The sequence below is a fragment of the Entelurus aequoreus genome, linkage group LG05 (genome assembly GCF_033978785.1).
Source record: "Entelurus aequoreus isolate RoL-2023_Sb linkage group LG05, RoL_Eaeq_v1.1, whole genome shotgun sequence".
Taxonomy (NCBI): Eukaryota; Metazoa; Chordata; class Actinopteri; order Syngnathiformes; family Syngnathidae; genus Entelurus; species Entelurus aequoreus.
Window position 1 is genome coordinate 73,616,178 of NC_084735.1, and position 23,063 is coordinate 73,639,240.

Below are 23,063 nucleotides of genomic sequence, written 5' to 3' on the forward strand. Positions count from 1 at the left end.
AATAATATCATAAAACAATCACTTACTGCACAATGTCTGATCTCACCGAAATGCCGTCGGATGGGATGTTTATATATTCCCGTTTTGATGAAAAAATAATCATAATCCTCACGAAAGGTTAAAAAAAGGTGCTGCAAACGAGTGCTTTTCGTGTTTTTCTCGCCATCTTGGGGTGTAAGTTAGTGTCAAAGTCGACCAACTTCTCGGTTTATGGCCACATCCTTCTACTATCCAGGTGAGAGACATGATTTAAAATCTAGAATTAACTCATCGGCTCAGTATGTCAATATAGCAGCATAAGCTGGTTAGCTGTCGGCGCCGCTAAAAATAGTTTGTCTGCGTAAGCACTTATAATAACAGCATCGCAAAATACTTTGTTAATATTCAGGTCACGAGATGTAAATGCAGTGTTGTTGGCAGTTTTTGGATGTTTTTTAGTGGGTTTTATGGGCGGAATACAGTACTTCTATTAGCTGCATAATTAGCCACATTGTACATGCAGCATTTTAAAGGCCTACTGAAATGATTTTTTTAAAATTTAAACGGGGATAGCAGATCCATTCTATGTGTCATACTTGATCATTTCGCGATATTGCCATATTTTTGCTGAAAGGATTTAGTATAGAACGACGACGATAAAGTTCGCCACTTTTGGTCTCTGATAAAAAAAAAAACCTTGCCCCTACCGGAAGTAGCGTGACGACACCGGAGGAAGGACTGCTCACATTTTCCTATTGTTTACACCAGCAGCGAGAGAGATTCGGACCGAGAAAGTGACGATTATCCCATTAATTTGAGCGAGGATGAAAGATTCGTGGATGAGGAACGTGAAAGTGAAGGACTAGCGTGCAGTGCAGTACGTATCTTTTTTCGCTCTGACCGTAACTTAGGTACAAGCTGGTTCATTGGATTCCACACTCTCTCCTTTTTCTATTGTGGATCACGGATTTGTATTTTAAACCACCTCGGATACTATATCCTCTTGAAAATGAGAGTCGAGAACGCGAAATGGACATTCACAGTGACTTTTATCTCCACGACAATACATCGGCGAAGCTCTTTAGCTACTGAGCTAACGTGATAGCATCGGGCTTTACTGCATATAGAAACAAAACAAATAAGCCCCTGACTGGAAGGATAGACAGAAGATCAACAATACTACCAAACTCTGGACATGTAACTACACGGTTAATGCTTTCCAGCTTGGCGAAGCTTAGCAATGCTGTTGCTAACGACGCCATTGAAGCTAACTTAGCTACGGAACCTCGACAGAGCTATGCTAAAAACATTAGCTATGCACTTACGCCAGCTCTCATCTGCTCATCACGACCCGTGCTCAACTACGTTCCAGCGATCGACGGTACGACGAAGGACTTCACCCGATCACCGATGCGGTTGGCGGCCCGGAGACAGAGGAATATAAGGTGAGGTCGTTCGGCTAGCGCGTCTGCTATCCTCAAAGTCCTCCTGGTTGTGTTGCTGTAGTCCGCCGCTAATACACCGATCCCACCTACAACTTTCTTCTTTGCTGTCTCCATTGTTCATTAAACAAATTGCAAAAGATTCCCCAACACAGATGTCCAGAATACTGTGGAATTTTTAGATGAAAACAGAGCTTTTTGTATTGGATTCAATGGGCTCCGAATACTTCCGTTTCAACCGTTGACGTCACGCGCAAACGTCATCATATCGAAACGTTTTCAGCCGGAAGTTTGCTGGGAAATTTAAAATTGCACTTTATAAGTTAACCCGGCCGTATTGGCATGTGTTGCAATGTTAAGATTTCATCATTGATATATAAACTATCAGACTGCGTGGTCGGTAGTAGTGGGTTTCAGTAGGACTTTAAGAGAAAATGTAAGAAAAAAAAAGTGTCTTACATAGATAGGGATTATGAATAATAGGCAAAATTCCCCCCAAAAAGGGAGGACTGGTACTTAATTGATGTTCCTTTGTTTCTCACTTAGACCGAATCGCCCAGAACAGGAAGACGGTGGTGTGCCCGATGATTGACGTGATCGACCACGACAACTTCGGCTACGACACGCAGGCGGGCGATGCCATGCGCGGGGCCTTCGACTGGGAAATGTACTACAAGCGCATCCCCATCCCCGCCCAGCTGCAGAGCGGCGACCCCAGCGAGCCCTTCGAGTGAGTGACGGCGAAGACGGCCGCAGTAAATTGAATCCGAACAACGCTGAAAATAACATTTCATTTTGACGCTTTCCAACATCCACATGTGCACTTTTCAGGTTTTTTTTCTTTCTTTATCATATTGAGCTGAGAAAAGCGGACAATTTGACGGCTCAGTCATCGCTGTCGCCTGGCGCAAAAAAACGTCGGACGCCGAGTGTCAACAAGACAAGGTCACTGTGATAAAAACGTCACTTTTCCTGTCGTATTGACATCGGGGGAAATAGGCTGTCGCCTCCGGGCAGGGGGGATGTAGCCAAGTGCGTGATGGCTGACATTGCAGCATCTTCGAAACATCAACCCGTAATAGCACCACTTTTTTTTTATAGCCATTTATTTTATTTTTTTTAAATCAACTCCAGGGCGCTGTGGGGGAGCCCAGCGGTGAGGAAATGCAATGGCACCCGCGGCTGTCCGAGTCGAGCCCCCTAGGGCGGGAGTCAAGTGTTCGTCTGCGTGTCTCTTTTGCCTTTAATCGATCTCCCCTCACAGGTGACTCGGGCGAGCGCCTCCTGACTAGCTGGTCCTACATCCGCCAGATGAGAAGCCTGTAACCACGGCGACCTGCCTGTTTGCGGCAAAAGGATGTGTGAGATAATTCCGCATGGTAGACTGTCAAACTTTGAAAGGAAGCGGCGCATCCACTGCTTTCATCCAGGCGTCTCAGGTGCAACATACCGGCAAACAAGCCAGCAGCTAACGAGGTCTGGCGCCAGGCGTCGTCAAAGCGCCGGTTAATTGGTTGCTGCACTCTTGAAAGCGTCGTCATACCCGGAGAGGAACAGTTCCCTCACATGAATACTACACTCTGCCCTCAACTTGTATTTTTTTTGGTTCAAAAAAAGATCTATGACCCTTCAAGCTCAACCTATGTTACATGTTCTTTACTCTACCGGGTACCGTATTTTTCGGACTATATGTCGCAGTTTTTTTCATAGTTTGGCCGGGGGTGCGATTTATACTCAGGAGCGACTTATGTGTGAAATTATTAACACATTACCGTAAAATTTAAAAAAATATTATTTAGCTCATTCACGTAAGAGACTAGACGTATAAGATTTCATCGGATTTAGCGATTAAGAGTGACAGATTGTTTGGTAAACGTATAGCATGTTCTATACCGTATTTCCTTGAATAGCCGCAGGGGCGTTAATTAATTTAAAACCTCCTGTCACTCCTGCGTTTACCGGAAACCGGCGGGATGGCCGTGCATGCGGTAATTATTTTAAAACCTCTTCTCACTCCGGCGTTTACCAAAAGGAATCCATAAAATTTAGGCGTGCGCTTTGAGTGTGATGTAAGCATACCATCATGAAAAGCACATTTAATTAAAAAAAACGTTATTATGGTCTTACCTGTACTTATAAATGGAGTCCATTTGCAGCTCCTTCTGACCAAAAGCATCGATAACTTGTTTATAGAAGTCTTCATTATTTTCTTTTTTCCTTTTTACAAGTCTCTGTCTCGATGGAGATATTCCTTTAATTATTACCTCCTGCTTCCATTGAAAGTCCAGTTTAGAAAACTGTTTTATTTTAGATACCGGTATGTAATCCTCCATGTTAGAAGGAAGAAAAAAAATCTCTTGCTGCGTGTGTTCACTTCTTCTGCAGTACCGGAAGTCGCAAGAAGGATCGCTAGCGCGGCAGCGCCCTCTACCACCAGGAGGCGGGAGTCATTTAATGACTTATACAGTATTTCACACACGCAGCTACGGTATATTAATAAAACATAGCTGCTTACTGTTCTCTTTAGCATACTGTACCGGTATTCAATAGCTTGGACCTTAAATTCTACTGAATAGCTCTCTATCTTTTTTCCTTTGTGCGATTGTAAACTACTGAAAGCAGCTTCCTCCATTTTGAAAATGAGGACAGATGCGTCACTCGTGACGTAACGAATTTGACCCGGTGGAAGTTCTCGCCATATGCTAAATATTTTGCGAAACGAGTTTGACCCGGTGAAAATTATAGACATGCGATAATAAAATTAATATTTTGCGAAACGAATTTGATCCGGCTTCAATAATAAACCGGCGATAAGGCCAAGCATGCGTTAATTATTTTGAGAAACGAGTTTGACCCGGCAGTAATTCTAGACGTGCGAATACTATATTCCCTGCGCCAATTCAAGGAAATACGGTATGTTATAGTTATTTGAATGACTCTTACCATAATATGTTACGTTAACATACCAGGCACGTTCTCAGTTGGTTGTTTATGCGTCATATAACGCAGTGGGCCACAACCACCGGGCCGCGGCCGCACAAGAAATTAAAAAAAAAAAAAAAAAAAAAAAAAAGGTTTTTTTTTATTTTATTTTATTTTTTTTTATTAAATCAACATAAAAAACACAATATATACATTATATATCAATATAAATCAATACAGTCTGCAGGGATACAGTCCGTAAGCACACATGATTGTATTTCTTTATGACAAAAAAAAAAAATATATATATATATATATATATATATATATATATATATATATATATATATATATATATATATATATATATATATATATATATATATATATATATATATATATATTTTTTTTTTTTTTTTTAATTAAATCAACATAAAAAACAAAATATATACATTATATATCAATATAAATCAATACAGTCTGCAGGGATACAGTCCGTAAGCACACATGATTGTATTTCTTTATGACAAAAAAAAAAAAAAATTTTTTTACTAATTGCTTCCCTTGTGTTTTTCTTGCAGGTCTCCAGTGATGGCAGGAGGGCTGTTTGCAGTGAACAGGAAGTGGTTCTGGGAGCTGGGAGGGTATGACACAGGTCTGGAGATCTGGGGAGGAGAGCAGTATGAGATCTCCTTTAAGGTAAGTAGAAGTGTGGGAATTTTTGGGGAGCTAAAGATCTGATCCGATTCCTGTAGTACCGGTTCGATTCAGAATCCATTCTCGATTCAACACGATATGAAGGTTAATCTGTGTGTTCATTACAAAATCTTTTTTTGGACACTGAATTTATGTAACTGATTTTTTTTGCATTTGAATTAGGTGAACTGAATTTTTCCACATCAAATTTCACTAAATTGATGTAACTACATAAATTCATTTAAAGAGGCCTTATGACGCAAAACTAACTTTCTTTTTTACCTGATGGTACCTGTTTTTTTTAGCCTGATTTAAAAGAGGATGAGCTACAAGTTTAAGAAGCTGAGTGCTAAACAGATCCATCTTTAGTTAAACACTAAACATCATGTAGCAGTAATGCTAAGTGCTAACAAGAAATACAAACCTAATAATAATAAAATCATAAAACAATCACTTACTGTACAATGTCTGATCTCATCGAAATGCCGTCGGATGGGATGTTTATATATTCCCGTTTTGATGAAGAATTTATTATAATCCTCACGAAAGGTTAACAAAAAAGTGCCGCAAACAAGTGCTTTTCCTGTTTTACTCGCCATCTCTGGGTTTAAATCAGTTTCAAATTTGACCAAATGGCCACATCCTTCTACTATCCAGGTGAGAGGCATGATTTAAAGATCTGATCCGATTCCTGTAGTACCGGTTTGATTCAGAATCGATTCTCGATTCAACACGATTTGAAGGTTAGTCTGTGTCTTCATTACGAAACCTTTTTTTGGACACTGAATTTTTTTGCATTTGAATTATGTGAACTGAATCGTTTTACATCAAATGTCATTACATTTTTATTTGATTTGACAACATCATTTAATTTAAAGGGGCCCTATGACGCAAAACTAAAAACTTGATTTTTTTACCTAATGGTACCTGCCTATGTGTTTGTTTGTATTTCTTTGCATTTCTTTATTTGAAGGACAATGTGCAGTGACATTAAGAAGATGGCTGCACCAGATTTAGCACCATGCTAATTTCCATCTGTAGTCCTTTTGTGGTGCATCTAAGATCCTCAATTAAATTACACAGGATTTGAAAATACACAACAATATTGAAATTACGTAATTGTAAACAATTTAAGATACAAGTACAATACATAGAGGGTATGAGAATTACAAATCAGACAGTATTTTAGCAGCTTCATTTAAAGTGCAGAAGTATATAAAGCGCAGCCGTTTTTATCAAAGTCCACATACAGTGCAGTAGCCATAAGGGTATCATTTAATAGCCATGTACCCCATTGATATTGCATACATACAAAAGTTTGCGATGTTACAAGATTGGAATGTATTGGAGTGTATTTGGGATCTGCATAAGTCCAGAGAATTTGGAATCAAACAGTCAAGGCATTGCAGTGATATTTATAAAAACAGTCTTGCCTTCCTTCCGACTTCCTGAAAACGGTCCGTTTGAAATCTTGTTCAAGTGTGACGTCAGCCAAACATCTCAGCAGCCATTTTTAATTGATGAAAATCCGTCTGTGCCACGACATGATGTCCACAATTAAGGCCAAAGAAGCAAAATGCTCCATTGTTGGTTTGCTGTAACCAGCACAAGATAAGGCACAAATTCATCTGAAGTAAAAAGTTAACTTTTTAATTTATGATTCGTGGCGTTGTGCCTTCAACTGTGAATAAGTTGATTTGAATGTGCGCTAAGAAGAGTCCTGCTTCAACCAAAAACTTCACAAAAAGATGGATTTTCTAAAAAAAAACATTTTTAATGGCGGAATCGCTGACTGCTATTTATAAAAAGTTAAAGTTAAAGTACCAATGATTGTCTCACACACACACACACACTAGGTGTGGCGAAATTATTCTCTGCATTTGACCCATCCCCCGTGTGGCAATGAAGGAGACAATGAAACGGTAAGTAATAACAGTAGGTTAGAAATGTGTGAATGACATGTTCGCTCAAATTGTTGTGTAGCTAGCTAGCTAAGCCTTCTACAGTGACAATGGCATCACTGTCTACGGGCAATATAAGTAAAGGTTTATTTTTTTTGGAAAAACTACTTTAAATGGTGGAGTCCGTCTTCTATTTATGGCAATGGTGACAATAGCGTCACCGTCCTCCGGTAAAATAAAGATCTTCCTAAAAAACTACTCTTAATTGGATCAGTGCAAACAGCGTTTGGCAATAAACCAGTTAGTATTATAATCCGTTATTTGATTATGTAGCATAGCTAAATGTATAACCAGCTCAGGCCTCTATTGTTTACAAGGTTTCGAAGCAGCAGTGCAGTAAAAGTATTAACATGATGTAGAATAGAAAAGCATTTTATTCTCAATATACACATGCATACATCCAGGATTTAGCATTGGAGAGATAATGACTTTTTTAAGTTTAACCTTAGCTAACGTATAATACCAGATTTGTAGCCGGCCTTTCTTACTTTCTCACCGGTCCATATTTCCTACGGTCTTAGCAAAACAAAACAACAAAGCTGTCAGGGCGGGGACAAAAGTGTAGTCAGCATGAGGGGGCGGGGCCAGGAGGGCTTCATTTGCATCTAACAACACCGCTTCTCACGACCAAACGTTTTTACGGTTGCCAAAAAGTTTTTACAACAAAATCTATGTAACATTTTGACTAAAGAACCATCATTACATGTTATTGAGAGCAAAATGAAATATTTTTAAAAAATAGAGACAAAATCACAATACCGTATGACCCCTTTTAATTACCGGAAGTGGGTCTTGTCTGGAGGTTAATTTGTTGCTTTATTACGTAAGCTTTTGAACTGACGTTTTTGCATTTGAAGATTGTGAAGTGAATCTTTTTTACATCAAATTATTTAATTAAATTTCCCTTTAATTTAATTTCATAATTTCATTCAGTTTACTGCAAGTGGGCATTGAGCTAATTATGCACTGAATTGTTTTACACTGAATTTTTTTAAACACTTTATTTCAACAAAATTAATTTTCAAACTCACAAATTCTGCTCACGAATTCAATCAAATTCTGCCAACAATTTCATTGAATAAAAATGTGTCATTTGTGTGGTTTTAAAAATGAAGTTTATTAAAATTCAGTGCAGAAATATTTCTTACTTCAAAACTCGAGACCCACTTATGGTAAATGTAATTAAATTTGATAACTAATTAAAAAGAAAAGTTTATGAATTTGTCAGCATAATTTGATGTAAAAATATTCATTGTCAAAAAATAATAAAGACACAAATTAACCTCCATACACGATTCTCGATTCATACCGATTCGCGTAGTGTATGATTTGGTATGATCGTTTTAATGAAACTGTTTTGAAACCGGTTACATCAGGGGTCACCAACCTTTTTGAAACCAAGAGCTACTTCTTGGGTACTGATTAATGCGAAGGGCTACCAGTTTGATACACACTTAAATAAATTGCCAGAAATAGCCAATTTGCTCAATTTACCTTTAACTCTATGTTATTATTAATAATTAATTATATTTATCTTTGTGGAAACACTGATCATCTTAATGATTTCTCACAATGAATATATATAGAAACAGATAAATATCAATATGCAACACTTTATTTTTATATTTTCTCCAAGTGCACATTTTTCAAATTGAACATTTTCAAATGATCACTTCTAAGACAATCTTGTGAAATCACAATATCCCATTTTAACTAGCTAGCCGCTAACATTTTTTTAACAAATCATGAATTACTTTGCACCATGTTTGTACAAATAATAACTCATGTAAAATACAAAAGTCAACTCTCAAATTTTTGAATAAATCATGTCACACTTTGAACTGGACACCAAATCTGTTATCTGTTTCTTTGTCAGTTAGTGAAGACCAAGTCTTTAAAATATTTTCTTGGATTTTCAAATTCTATTTGAGTTTTGTCTCTCTTAGAATTAAAAATGTCGAGCAAAGCGAGACCAGCTTGCTAGTAAATAAATAAAATGTAAAAAATAGAGGCAGCTCACTGGTAAGTGCTGCTATTTGAGCTACTTTTAGAACAGGCCAGCGGGCTACTCATCTGGTCCTTACGGGCTACCTGGTGCCCGCGGGCACCGCGTTGGTGACCCCTGGGTTACAGGTTAGAAAAGCTCAGACGAGTTGCTTGGAGATGGCTTAAAAACATATTTTTTAATTATAATTTTTGTATTCATCGATTTTTTGAATTTAATGAATCGATGTACAATCAGAATCAATAGTAATCGCGATTCGGATGTGAATCGATTTTCTTTGTGCACCCCTAGAAAACTGATACTGTATTGATTTTGGGGCTGATTTCCTTGGTACAAACCCATCACCACTGTCAGTTTGAGAACATTGAGACATTAACAGTAGGAACTAAGATATAAATGATATACATTTCAATTTGTATTACTGTATCGTTATATCGTGATAATGCATGTTGATGACACATTCTTGCTGTGGAATCGGATTTAATCGTTAGGTGCCCCCAAAGATTCACACCCCTATACACCGTGATATTAAAGTCGCTGTAATTATCTTTGAGTTAAAGATGAGAGTTATTCTAAAAGGCTCTTAAGTTTTTAAGCTTTTCATCAGATGGGAATCGAAGCTCTTATCATTTGCCCTCGCCGCGCTCGTATTTTGGCCACTACTATCCATCCCTTACATTTTAGCCATCGGCGCATGTCGCCTCTTAAGTCTACTTAGCCCTCCGATATTCAATTTGCTTTCCTATTTTATTAAGATCCCCATTAGCTGATACAGCTTCCACTGCCGGTCTCCTGAGGTGAGGAGATTAGCGGGCTCTCATGCTAATCCCCACAAACCCTACCCACAAAAAAAAAAAAAAAAAATGTACCGGAAGAAAGATTTGCTCACACAATCGCAACCATTTTCATTTTTTATCTCCTGACACCGGTGTGGGAACCCGTAACGTTTGCGACTCGCACGGCGAGATCATTTCATAAAATAAAAATGACTCATTTTGCATCACGCCAATCACTTTTCCAAGACGCTGATGCCGGTCGCCGTGGCAACAGCATGAAATAGTCGGTTGAAGAGGATATAACAATGTCACAGCAGGCATCAATTAAAAAAAAAATATATATACTGTATACATCTGTTGTCTGTGTGGGAGGCAGTTGGCTGGAGGCGATGCCGTCCCGCAATGTTATTATTCAAATAGTACAAGGCATGATTGGATCCCGGATACTCTTCACTGCAACTCTATGCATCCATGTTTTATTTATAGTCACACATACCGACAGTGAGCTAGTCCACTTTCTGATGCCAGAGTTTGTCTCACAGCCGCAGCATGTTTTATTCATGCGCGTGCAGTCAATTCTGTGGCTGAGCGGAGATGTGTGGGCCGCCGTGAGTCCGCCGCGTTCGCCTGCAACAAGTTGAAGTGGAGACCACGCTGGTAGTGCGGCTCTGACGATAGCAGACTAATAGGTCCCCCCCCCCCCCATGGCTAGTGGTTAAATCTTAGGTGCTGGCAACGATTCACATGCAGTGGTACGTCAACTTAAGAGTGTTTTGAGATAAGAGCTGCCTCCCGGTTATGCTTTAATGCGGGGGTCGGCAACCCGCGGCTCTAGAGCCACGTGTGGCCCTTTAGCGGCGCCCTGGTGGCTCCATGGAGCTTCTTCAAAAATGTATGGAAGTGGAAAAAAATGGGGTAAAAAATATGGTTATTGTTGTAATACGGTTTATGTAGGACAGACCTGGGCATTGTACGGCCCGCGGGCCGCATCCGGCCCTTTGCGCATCCCTGTCCGGCCCGCGTGAGGCCAATCATAAATTACAAAATAAATTTTAAAAAGTATCTATGTCGAGTGTGCAATACAACGGTGCTGCTTTTGTTTTGAAAAGCGTTATTTGTATTACTTCCGTGTGGACGTATGCGCGTGTGCGATTGTGAGTGAATTGAACGGCGCAATTACAAATTACAAAATAAAGTTTAAAAAACATCTATGTCGTGCGCGCAATACAACTGTGCTGCTTTTATTTTGAAATGTGTTATTTATGCCGTATGTCCGGGGGGAACCTGTGAGTGAAGGTGCATAGAGAGTGATGAGACGCTAAAAAAAGAAAAGTTGATGAGGAATGGCGTGTTTTGGACTGCCAAGTATTTCTTTACATAAATTAATGGTAAAGCCGTGTGCTTAATGTGTGGTACACAGCTTGCTGTGCTTAAATATCCTTTTAATCGCCACTACACGAAGAAACACGAGGGAAAATACCGGAATGTGTCTGATGAAGCGCGCGCAAGGGAGGCTGATGCGTTGATGGTAAAACTGCAAACCCAACAAGGACTTTGTGCCATATTTCACACCCCCAGAGATGCAGCCGTCAGGACAAGTTTCGTCATTTCTCACAAAAGCGCCAGAAAAAGTAAGGCGTTTTCTGACGGAGAGTTTATTAAGGAGTGCTTATTGGACTCTGTTGCGCTGATAATGCCCGGAGACATGGACTGTTTTTCGCTAACTTTGGATGAGAGCTCTGATGCAGTCAATTAAAGAGACAACCACAGGTAATGACTTGTTCACAGAGGTAAATGCGTGTTGGGACAAGCTGGCAGGTGTGACAATCCAATCCACTTTATTTATATAGCACATTTAAACAACAAAATGTTTCCAAAGTGCTGCACAACAATATTACAAACAATATTCAAATATTATCCTTAGCTCCACCAATGACTGAATAAAAAGAAAAAACAATTACATATAAAACCAATATAAAAAACAATATAAAATAAATATGATTAAAAACTATTTTTAACAACAGATGGTTGTCCAAATCTGATGGGGAAAAATGTTGGATAATGCAGGATAAAGTGACCATCAAAAGCAATCTGCTTTTGTATAAAGTTAAGTTAGGTTAAATTAAATTATTATTATTATTATCATCATTATTATTTATCTTACGGTATATCAAAAATAATATTGAGCAAAATTTAATTGAAATATTGTCGTGTGGCCCTCCAGCAGTGCTCGGGTTGCTTATGCGGCCCCCGGTGAAAATTAATTGCCCACCCCTGATGTAGGAGGACAAACACGACACAAACCTCCCTAATTGTTAGAAAGCCCACTGTTTAATACATTTGTGTTTATGCTTCACTGATGAGAGCATTTGGCGAGCGCCGTTTTGTCCTCCTAATTTCAGCGGCCCTTGAACTCACCGTTGTGTGGACTGTGACTCAACAGTTTGTTTACATGTACAATTGTCTCCGACGCTGCCACAGAAAGACGTGTTTTATGCCACTCCTTCTTTGTCTCACTTTGTCCACCAAACTTTTTATACTGTGCGTGAATGCACAAAGGTGAGCTTTGTTGATGTTATTGACTTGTTGGAGTGCTATTCAGGCATATTTTGTCACTGCATGACTGCAAGCATGGTAACATGCTATTTAGGCTAGCTGTATGTCCAGGGTGTACCCCGCCTACCGCCCGAATGTAGCTGAGATAGGCTCGAACGACCCCCCGCGACCCCAAAAGGGACAAGCGGTAGAAAATGGATGGCTGGATGGATGTACATATTGCATCATTATGCCTCGTTTGTAGGTATATTTGAGCTCATTTAATTTCCTTTACTTATGTCCTCTGTGTATTTAGTTTATTTTTCCATGTGTCATGACACATTATCTGTACGTAATATTAACTGCATTTCTGATAGTCGTTTGTGGGCCATGTTGTTCCAGACCACAGCAAACCTTACCCAGCTTGCAAAGATTGTAATAAATCCATTAGAAGAAGACAGCCTGCCGTTTCCTTTTAACTTGGACACACACATCTATACCGTTGGCCATTCTAAGACAGTCATTTCCAGGAGTTATCTCACCCTCTGAGAAGTTTTACTAATGTTTTCCAATGTGGTAAAAATGTGTAGAATAAATATTACATTTCAACATTTCTGTCAACGAAGATTTGCGTCAGCCTGCGACACATAGTCATTTTGATAGTAGGCTAATATAAGTAATTCAGACACTTACATCATGTGTTGTCTTCATTTTAACACTTATATAAGACTTTTAATGTCATTTTGATATTAGGCTAATATAGCTAATATAGACACTTACATCATGTGTTGCCATCATTATAAGACTTACCGGTATATAAGTCTTTACATTTTTTGCGGCTCCAGACCGATTACTTTTTTGTATTTGTGATCCAATATGGCTCTTTCAACATTTTGGGTTGCCGACCCCTGCTTTAATGCAAGCAAAAATTTGAGTTACAAGTGGGTATGTTCCGATCAGTATCATGATCGTCGTTGCCGATTAATGCCTTTCAATGCCGATCATAAACGCAGATCCCCTCTGGCTAATATTGTATTTATTTTAGTCCCCTAAAGGGTTTTACAGTATAGCGGTACTAATGAATTAAAAATTATTCTACACTGCCTCTGTAAAATACTGGTGCTATATTATTTACATTTTTTAAGGACATCACGGCGCGCCGTCGTCACGACGTGCTGTAGCAGAGATGCATATTCGGCAACGCACACACGTACATAGTACTTACAAGCAAATATGGTGTGATAAGAGGTAGAATGGACACATTTTGACTTAAAAACAAAGGATAAAGGTGAAGCAATAAACACTAAAGCACCGCTCTACAAAAGGTGTTTTAAAACATAGCTAGCTAGCTCGCGGCTAACGTCCATCCGCAGTCGGCAGTGTTTTAGCTACTTCTAAATCATTGATCCTCGCCTCCACGGCGACAAATAAAGTATGTTTCTTACAATTGTCATCAAACATGCTTCACTACACACTGTAGGAGGATACAATAGCTAACCACTAACAAAAAGCTAATGCTCTTGAATGTAAACAAATGGGTGGATCGGCTGTAATGATACCAAGTACAAAAGATGTATCTAGTCGATACTACAATGATTACATCAATGTTTTTTATTATTACAAAATCTTTTTGTCATTTTTGTTGTTGTTTATAAAGTCTAGAAATATTTCCGTGGACACAGGATAACTTTAATTGTGTATGATCCTGTAACTACTTGGTATTGGGTTGATACCAAAATGTGTAGTATCACCTAAAACTAATGTAAAGAATCCAAACAACAAAGTAATGAGTGATTATTACATTTTAAAGGCCTACTGAAAGCCACTACTACCGACCACGCAGTCTGATAGTTTATATATCAATGATGAAATCTTAACATTATAACACATGCCAATACGGCCGGGTTAACTTATAAAGTGACATTTTAAATTTGCCGCTAAACTTCCGGTTCGAAACGCCTCTGAGGATGACGTATGCGCGTGACGTAGCCCGGGGAACACGGGTATGCCTTCCACATTGAAGCCAATACGAAAAAGCTCTGTTTTCATTTCATAATTCCACAGTATTCTGGACATCTGTGTTCGTGAATCTGTTGCAATCATGTTCATTGCATTATGGAGAAGGAAGCTGAGCAAGCAAAGAAGAAAGTTGTCGGTGCGAAATGGACGTATTTTTCGAACGTAGTCAGCCACAACAGTACACAGCCGGCGCTTCTTTGTTTACATTCCCGAAAGATGCAGTCAAGATGGAAGAACTCGGATAACAGAGACTCTAACCAGGAGGACTTTTGACTTCGATACACAGACGCCTGTAGAGAACTGGGACAACACAGACTCTTACCAGGATTACTTTGATTTGGATGACAAAGACGCAGACGTGCTACTGTGAGTATGCAGCTTTGGCTTCTAAACATTTGATCGCTTGACCGTATGTGCGCAACTTTTTTTTGCGTATGTACGTAACTTTTTTAAAATATATAAGCTTTATGAACCTTGCGTTAGGTGAACGGTCTTTTGGGCTGAGTGATTGTGTGTGTTGATCAGGTGTTTGAATTGTATTGGCGTGTTCTATGGAGCTAGGAGCTAGCAGAGGAGCTAGGAGCTAGCAGAGGAGCTAGGAGCTAGCGTAACAAACACGCAGGTGTTTTTATGCAGGATTAATTTGTGGCATATTAAATATAAGCCTGGTTGTGTTGTGGCTAATAGAGTATATATATGTCTTGTGTTTATTTACTGTTGTAGTCATTCCCAGCTGAATATCAGGTCACCCCCGGCTCTCACAGCATCTTCCCTATCTGAATAGCTTCAACTCCCCACTAGTCCTTCACTTGCACTTTACTCATTCACAAATCTTTCATCCTCGCTCAAATTAATGGGGAAATTGTCGCTTTCTCGGTCCGAATCTCTCTCACTTCATGCGGCCATCATTGTAAACAATAGGGAACTTTGCGTATATGTTCAACTGACTACGTCACGCTACTTCCGGTAGGGGCAAGCCTTTTTTTTTACCAGATACCAAAAGTTGCAATCTTTATCGTCGTTGTTCTATACTAAATCCTTTCAGCAAAAATATGGCAATATCGCGAAATGATCAAGTATGACACATAGAATGGATCTGCTATCCCCGTTTAAATAAAAAAAATTCATTTCAGTAGGCCTTTAACAGAAGTGTGGATAGAACATGTTAAAAGAGAAAGTAAGCAGATATTAACAGTAATTGAAAAAGTAGATTAATAATAAATGTTCTACCAGTTGCCCCTTATAATTTGAGAAAAGATAAGAATGGGAAATGACTCAATATTTTACTGCGTACGTCAGCAGACTAATTAGGAGCCTTTGTTTTCTTACTTACTACTAAAAGAGAAGTTGTCTAGTATGTTCACTATCTTATTTTCTGCCAAAATTTTTCATTGATTGCAAATAAAATGTATCAAAAGATTTGATACATATCTGTATATACATACAGATTAAAATAAAGCCAATATTTTTTTTGTGGCCCCCTGTATTTTGGAAAGTATCAAAGTATCGAAATTAATTTTGGTACTGGTACCAAAATATTGGTATCGGGACAACCCTAGTTCCCCGGCTGACAAGCTAGCAGCTAACTATGTGTCTCCATACACAGTGTAGAGCCTCTTTCTCCCCTAAGCTAATATTAATCACCTCCATTACGGCAAATAAACTGCATGTCTTGGTATTTTAATGTAACCCAGCTGGTTCTGCCCTGTGCCGTTCCGCACTACTCTTGAAGTCGTCGGGGAGTGAGGTTTACCAACGTTTACCACAATGGCCGCACCATTATCAAGTATCGTTATCACAGTAAGGACGGTGCTAAACATGTTGCACGTCGAGAGCAGGCAGGGGGCAGGCATGCTAATAGCTAAGCTAGCCGCTAAGTTAGCTATAAACAACAGAAGAAATACAGTAGGTGCTTAGAAAGCAAACAGCAACTAACAGGAAATTAATTAGTAGATTAGTAAGAGCTAGAGAGATGATAATATAACAGCAACTGTTGGTGTGTCAGCCTTCGTGGTGTCGACACCAAGTGTAATATCATTATATAATTGATACTAGAATGATTAGGTCGATTTATTTTCCCCAAAATCATTATATTTCTTGTTTTTGGTAATAGTTACACATTCAGAGAATAAGTCCCTGGAAACGGGAAGACTTTGAGGGCAAAAATGATTTCAACGAGTAAATAGATAGTAGTTATTGATTTTGTTTAGTTATTGTGTACTATTGACTTAGTTTTGCTCAAACAATGGTATGTACTAAAAGAGAATGAGAAACCTGTTTAAATACCATGCTGATATTTTTCAACTGTCAATTGCTTGTATTCCGACACGTTACTTCTTCCCGGAAGTGAAAACCAGTGGTGGTCGACCAAGCTAGGATATCTGTTTTACAGTATAAAAGAGGCTTAAATCTTCCTGCAAAAAGCAGATACGAGCAAAAAATCTAACTATGCAATGGAACTGAATAAAAATGGTGGACACGCGCAAAGCTCTTCAGGTAAACCTCTACCGTATATGGAGATATCGGCTGGCGTAACAAAGGCAAAATATGTCACTAAAGTCTCAAATTCCAGACGGCTCGTTTGGAGCATGTTTGCAAGAAGGCACGATTGTTTTGTAAATATCTGTGCCATGCCTCCATGGTTTGATTTCACCTTTTTTGGGACTTATGCAGATCCCAAATAAACAAAAACAGCTACCAACAGGTAAGAAAAGTTGGTTTTGCATAATAGGATCGCTATAAGACACAGGTGTCAAATTTAAGGCCAGGGAGCCAGATCTGGGCCGCCACATCATTTTATGTGGCCTGCGAAAACCTGGCAGTAATATGTGTCAATAAAGTACCTGATCTTTTCTGACTAAAAATATACATATATTTTTTCCATTTTAAGAGATTGCATATATTTTCAAATTTAATAGTATCCGATAATGCAACAAATCTAAAATGATCATACATTCCAAATGTGTAGTTTTTTGTTAAAATTAATACTAATACATCTGTATTAGCAAAAATGACAATAGATTTGACAGTAAAAAACTGCCATATATGAAAATGTATAAGAATTCACAATTGCCTATGCAGTTGATTTGTTTTTGTACGCAGTACAAACAAATTATAAATAAAAATCGGTGTATTTTGCGATATTTGCCAGAATTTTACTGTAAAAAAACATTTACCATTTTGTCATTTACAGAAATATGTCGTAAATGTTGACGTAAAATTCTGGCAACTACTTTAAAATATACAGATTTTTTTTTTTTACCGTGTACGAAGAAAAGAAATAATTAAATGCATAGACAATTGTGTAATAATATCATGAGGTGGATCCTTGTACATATTCATATGTTATTGACTGTTCCAAGCGGCCCTCTGAGGGCAGCCATAACTGCGGCGTGACCCACAATGATAATGAGTTCGACACCCCTTTGAGACGTGATGCATAAAAAAGTGCATGCTTGAAAACAAACAGGAAGTCTTCCATTTTTGTTTGAAGTGGCCATTTTTGCCAAATAGCAAGGGTTGTAATTCAATCAAAACATTCTACCTGTAGGCCATTTGGCCCCCAAAAACATCTTAACCAAATATAATAGACAGATGGGCGATGCTATCGTATGATGAATGCTGGCAAATCTCAATGGTTCATGGTTTTATTTGTACGGCATATTCGTAAAAGTCTAAATTCACTCTCTAGCCTTTGAAATGTTGAACAAAAATTGCCTCGCTCGGCGACTTTCGCCGATCAATACGAAAACACATTTATCGTAAACAAAACACAGTAGTTTCAAGAACTCCAGCTTGAAATCGTCAGTCAATCCATTTTTGTTAGAAAAGGCCATTGTTGCCAAATTGCAGGGTTGCTACTTTAACAAAACTTCTCCCAGGCTGCTCACCCAAATTACCCTCAACCTGAACCAGGAATACCAGACGGATAAGCGAGGCAAAATTGCTAAGCTTTTGAACCAAACCATATGATGGGATGATGTGGGCGGCGTATGATTAGAGCCCATGTCCATTGCTCTCACAATAAAGAATATTTTATGCTGCACTTTTCTAAGGTCAAATTTCACTCAATAGCCCCTGGAATATTGAACAAAAATAACCTTCTGACACCAGTTTCACAGATCATTACAGACATCAGTGCACATGTTTTATCATCAGGATGCATGCTTGACAATATACAGGAAGTCAGTCTTTCTGGTTTGAAGTCACCATTTGTGTCAAATTCCGGGATTTCTACTAAGCAGAGGTGGGAAAAATGATCAATTCTCTGATGCATCACGATTGAAATGTATTTTTATCGATAAACAGATATAAGAAACAAACAGATATGGAAATAAAGTAATAGAGACGGTTCTAAAATGCTGATTTATCGCGGACACACATGGAAGAGGAGATGAGAACAAGCTCCAAACTAACTTGAATATGAATCATGAAACAACAAAAGAATACATGATTTGTACATTTCAACGGAAGGCTAGTAGAAATGGTGTCACAGCAGAGAGTAACCAGCTCAGAAGAGGACATTCGCAAGTATATTCATCAGTCAGGAGAGACAATAATATTCATACAGTGTGGCTGCCGGCTGGGAACATTTTCAGGCATAGAAATGAATGAGTAGATAAACGACACACGTCTTCAAGTTTTTGGCGACTGGGGGCAAAGTGTCCAAACATTCTGAGGTTTTAGAGTACCCATTCATGATTCAGTGGTATGATTCAGGTGCTAATTTGGTCTGAAAAATCAAAACACTCTTCTATAATTAATACCTCCGCCCTTCAAGGTCAGATCTTGATCATATTTAGTGTGTCAGATTAAGAGATCATCCTTAAGTGACAGCGTCACACAGCGGAAAATGCCACAACAAATGGAAGGCATACGGTGTTAACATACTATCCAATAATTCTCAAACTGTGGTACGGGCTCCATCTAGTGGTACGCCAAATCATTATTTAATTAAATATTCAAAGACAGTGTTACTGTTCAAACTGTATGCAATGTTACAGTGTCCAAAACATATGAAATATACTTGTTGAATAAAACAAGTATAAATGAATATTTATGCCTACTACGCTCCTGTATTTTAAAGGCCTACTGAAATGAATTTTTTTTATTTAAACGGGGATAGCAGATCCATTCTATGTCTCATACTTGATCATTTCGCGATATTGCCATATTTTTGCTGAAAGGATTTAGTAGAGAACAACGACGATAAAGATCGCAACTTTTGGTATCTGATAAAAAAAAAGCCTTGTCCCTACCGGAAGTGGCGTGACGTAGTCAATTGAACAGCTCCTCACATTTTCCTATTGTTTACAATGCAGCTAGAGCGATTCGGACTGAGAAAGCTAAGATTACCCCATTAATTTGAGCGAGGATGAAAGATTTGTGGATGAGGAACGTTAGAGTGAATGACTAGAATGTAGTGCAAGACATATCTTTTTTCGCTCTGACCGTAACTTAGGTACAAGCTGGCTCATTGGATTCCACACTCTCACCTTTTTCTATTGTGGATCACGGATTTGTATTTTAAACCACCTCGGATACTATATCCTCTTGAAAATGAGAGTCGAGAACGCAAAATGGACATTCACAGTGACTTTTATCTCCACGACAATACATCGACGAAACACTTTAGCTACGGAGCTAACGTGATAGCATCGTGCTGAACTGCATATAGAAACAAAATAAATAAATCCCTGACTGGAAGGATAGACAGAAGATCAACAATACTATTAAACCAGGGACATGTAAATACACGGTTAATGCTTTCCAGCCTGGCGAAGATTAACAATGCTGTTGCTAACGATGCCATTGAAGCTAACTTAGCAACCGTACCTCACAGAGCTATGCTAAAAACATTAGCTATCCACCTACGCCAGCCAGCCCTCATCTGCTCATCAACACCCGTGCTCACCTGCGTTCCAGCGATCGACGGTGCGACGAAGGACTTCACCCGATCACAGATGCGGTCGGCGAGACGGAGGAAGTTAAGGTGAGTTCGGCGGCTAACGCGTCTGCTATCCATCTCTGTCTTCCTGGTTGTGTTGCTGTAGTGCGCCGCTAATACACCGATCCTACCTACAACTTTCTTCTTTGCAGTCTCCATTGTGCATTAAACAAATTGCAAAAGATTCACCAACACAGATGTCCAGAATACTGTGGAATTATGAGATGAAAACAGAGCTATTTTGTATTGGATTCAATGGGGTACCGATACTTCTGTTTCACTGGCTACGTCACGCGCATACGTCATCATCCAAAGGCGTTTTCAACCGGAAGGTTAGCGGGAAATTTAAAATTGCACATTATAAGTTAACCCGGCCGTATTGGCATGTGTTGCAATGTTAAGATTTCATCATTGATATATAAACTATCAGACTGCGTGGTCGGTAGTAGTGGGTTTCAGTAGGCCTTTAATGTTGGTCAGTATGGTGGTGCTTGGAGAGTTTTTTCTGAGATGGTACTAGGTGAAAAAGTTTGAGAACCATGGCCTTTCACAAATCTACCAAGGCTCTGGTACCATCTTTACACATATTTATTTTGGTATAATCATTGACCAAAAAGACAACAGTACATAACCGTAGTGATGTATGAGAAAGCAAAGCAAGTCAACCTCTCCTCTCACAAGGCTCGATGCTCACGTGTCTGTCTCTTTCCCTCGCTGTAGTTGTGGATGTGCGGCGGTCGGATGGAGGACATCCCGTGCTCCAGGGTGGGACACATCTACAGGAAGTATGTCCCTTACAAGGTCCCCGGGGGGATCAGTTTGGCAAAGGTAATCTGTCATTTGGCGCACAGTTCACTACACTACTGCCTCCTTAGGAGCAAAGTCATCTAAAGGCTGCAATGTATCTATAGTGGGTTAAAGTGGTGGGCTAAACGACGCCTTTGTCAAATTTGCATAATTGGCCGAGAGTGATGTCATTTTTATGGATACTTCCACATAATAAGTCTTAATTAAAACTGTTGTATGGCACATTTAGGTTGATGCGATCATTGTGACCTGCCCGCTTCCTGGTTCAAACCTTCAGTATAAGCACAAGAGACCAATGCCACGGCGCAAGGGCAATGTTTGGAGCCATGTATGGTCCCGCTCACCTGTTTGAACTTGGCACGGAGGCCATTGCATTGGTTTTTTTAAGATTTTCGTATGCAAAGATCTGTCCTGTGGGTGGGCATGTACAGACATGGAAAATGAAAGCCCGTCAAAGCTAACATTTCAACTGGCCCGTGCGGAATTGTTTGACCAAGTGTAACTTCTAATTGTGATGTGTATATATATATATATATATATATATATATATATATATATATATATATATATATATATATATATATATATATATATATATATATATATATATATATATATATATGTGTGTGTGGGAAAAAAATCACAAGACTATTTCATCTCTACAGGCCTGTTTCATGAGGGGTTTTCCTCAATGAAATAGTCTTGTGATTTTTTTCCCACACATACATATTACGCTCTGCCACGGTATCGAGCACTATTTTTTGGATAATCTAATTAAGACATATATATATATATATATATATATATATATATATATATATATATATATATATATATATATATATATATATATATATATATATATATATATATATATATATATATATATATATATATAATTAATTACTTAGTTAGAATGTATTTATTTTAGCACTGTGTAATTGTATGTAGATTTATTTGTCATCAGTTTTAATGAGTCCCTTATTTTGCAGTGTATACAATAAGTATTTTTTTTTGTAATCAGCCTGACCTAAACCTTGATAATAATCTTTGTGATTAACACATGCTTTCATATCACTTGGCAAGGTTTATCGTGTTAAAGTGTAAGTAGGTTAGATATATGTATTGAATATGATTAAAATCAAGAGTAAGATTACTAATTCAGTGTTAATATTTGAGTGGGCCTCGAGCCCCTCTGTAGTGGACAAGTTGGGCCCTGAGGTGAAAAAGGTTAAGAACCCCTGACCTAAAGCATAATCTTGTGAATAAAAGCACAAGATTATGGTAAATGGTAAATGGGTTGTACTTGTATAGCACTTTTCTACCTTTTTTAAGGAACTCAAAGCACTTTGACACTATTTCCACATTCACACACTGATTATTTAATGTAAAAAAATTAAAAAAAAGTCTCAAAACACTGCAACTTTATGAAAAAGCTTCCGCAAATTCAGCCATTTCAGTCCGCAACAATCGCAAAAAAAGCCTGGAGGCACTGACTAATGGTAACATAAAATAGCCGCTGGTGTTTTTTATGTTTTTTGGTTTAAAAAATGTAACTTGGAGCCAGTTGCAAACAGCCCCTTTAAACTGTAGTCTTAAAGTAGCGTGTGTACGTTAGCCATAACAGCTAATTCGTCAGAAGCTATTTACCACATAAATTATATCAAAACATCAATAAAACATTACGCACCCTTGAGAGTAGCCCTTAATTCTTCAAAAAGATACTTTAAGACAACCCACATCGGCAGTGGCTTCTGCAATCAGAATCAGAAGTACTTTATTAATCCCCGAGGGGAAATTAAGATTTTCAGCACAATCCCATTCAAGAGCAGACAAACATTACAGGGAGACAGAACAGGATCGCTGACGGGTCTGCCAACTTCTGACGCCCCTTACAAAAAAAGCTCCAGGGGGGAGTAAAAACAAAACAAAAAAAATATTCAGTCTAGGAGGGGGTCCAGACTGAGGCCAAGG

At 38.6% G+C, this 23,063-nt stretch overlaps 1 protein-coding gene and 1 long non-coding RNA gene across 7 annotated transcripts in view; one reads left to right on the forward strand and one right to left on the reverse strand.

Annotated features, from left to right (window-relative positions):
* LOC133651019 (polypeptide N-acetylgalactosaminyltransferase 10-like) overlaps positions 1-23,063 on the forward strand; it is a 264,230-nt gene that overhangs the window by 226,286 nt on the left and 14,881 nt on the right. For all 6 annotated transcript variants that reach the window (XM_062048880.1, XM_062048881.1, XM_062048884.1 and 3 more), the window contains 3 exons: positions 1,968-2,151; positions 4,925-5,042; positions 21,003-21,110. In XM_062048880.1, coding sequence (XP_061904864.1) covers positions 1,968-2,151; positions 4,925-5,042; positions 21,003-21,110 — 410 coding nt within the window. The remainder of the gene's footprint in view (positions 1-1,967; positions 2,152-4,924; positions 5,043-21,002; positions 21,111-23,063) is intronic.
* The window catches only part of LOC133651020 (uncharacterized), a 67,855-nt gene continuing 49,643 nt past the window's right edge, over positions 4,852-23,063 (reverse strand). The window contains exon 3 of the long non-coding RNA XR_009826350.1: positions 4,852-5,008. This is a non-coding gene — a long non-coding RNA (uncharacterized LOC133651020). The remainder of the gene's footprint in view (positions 5,009-23,063) is intronic.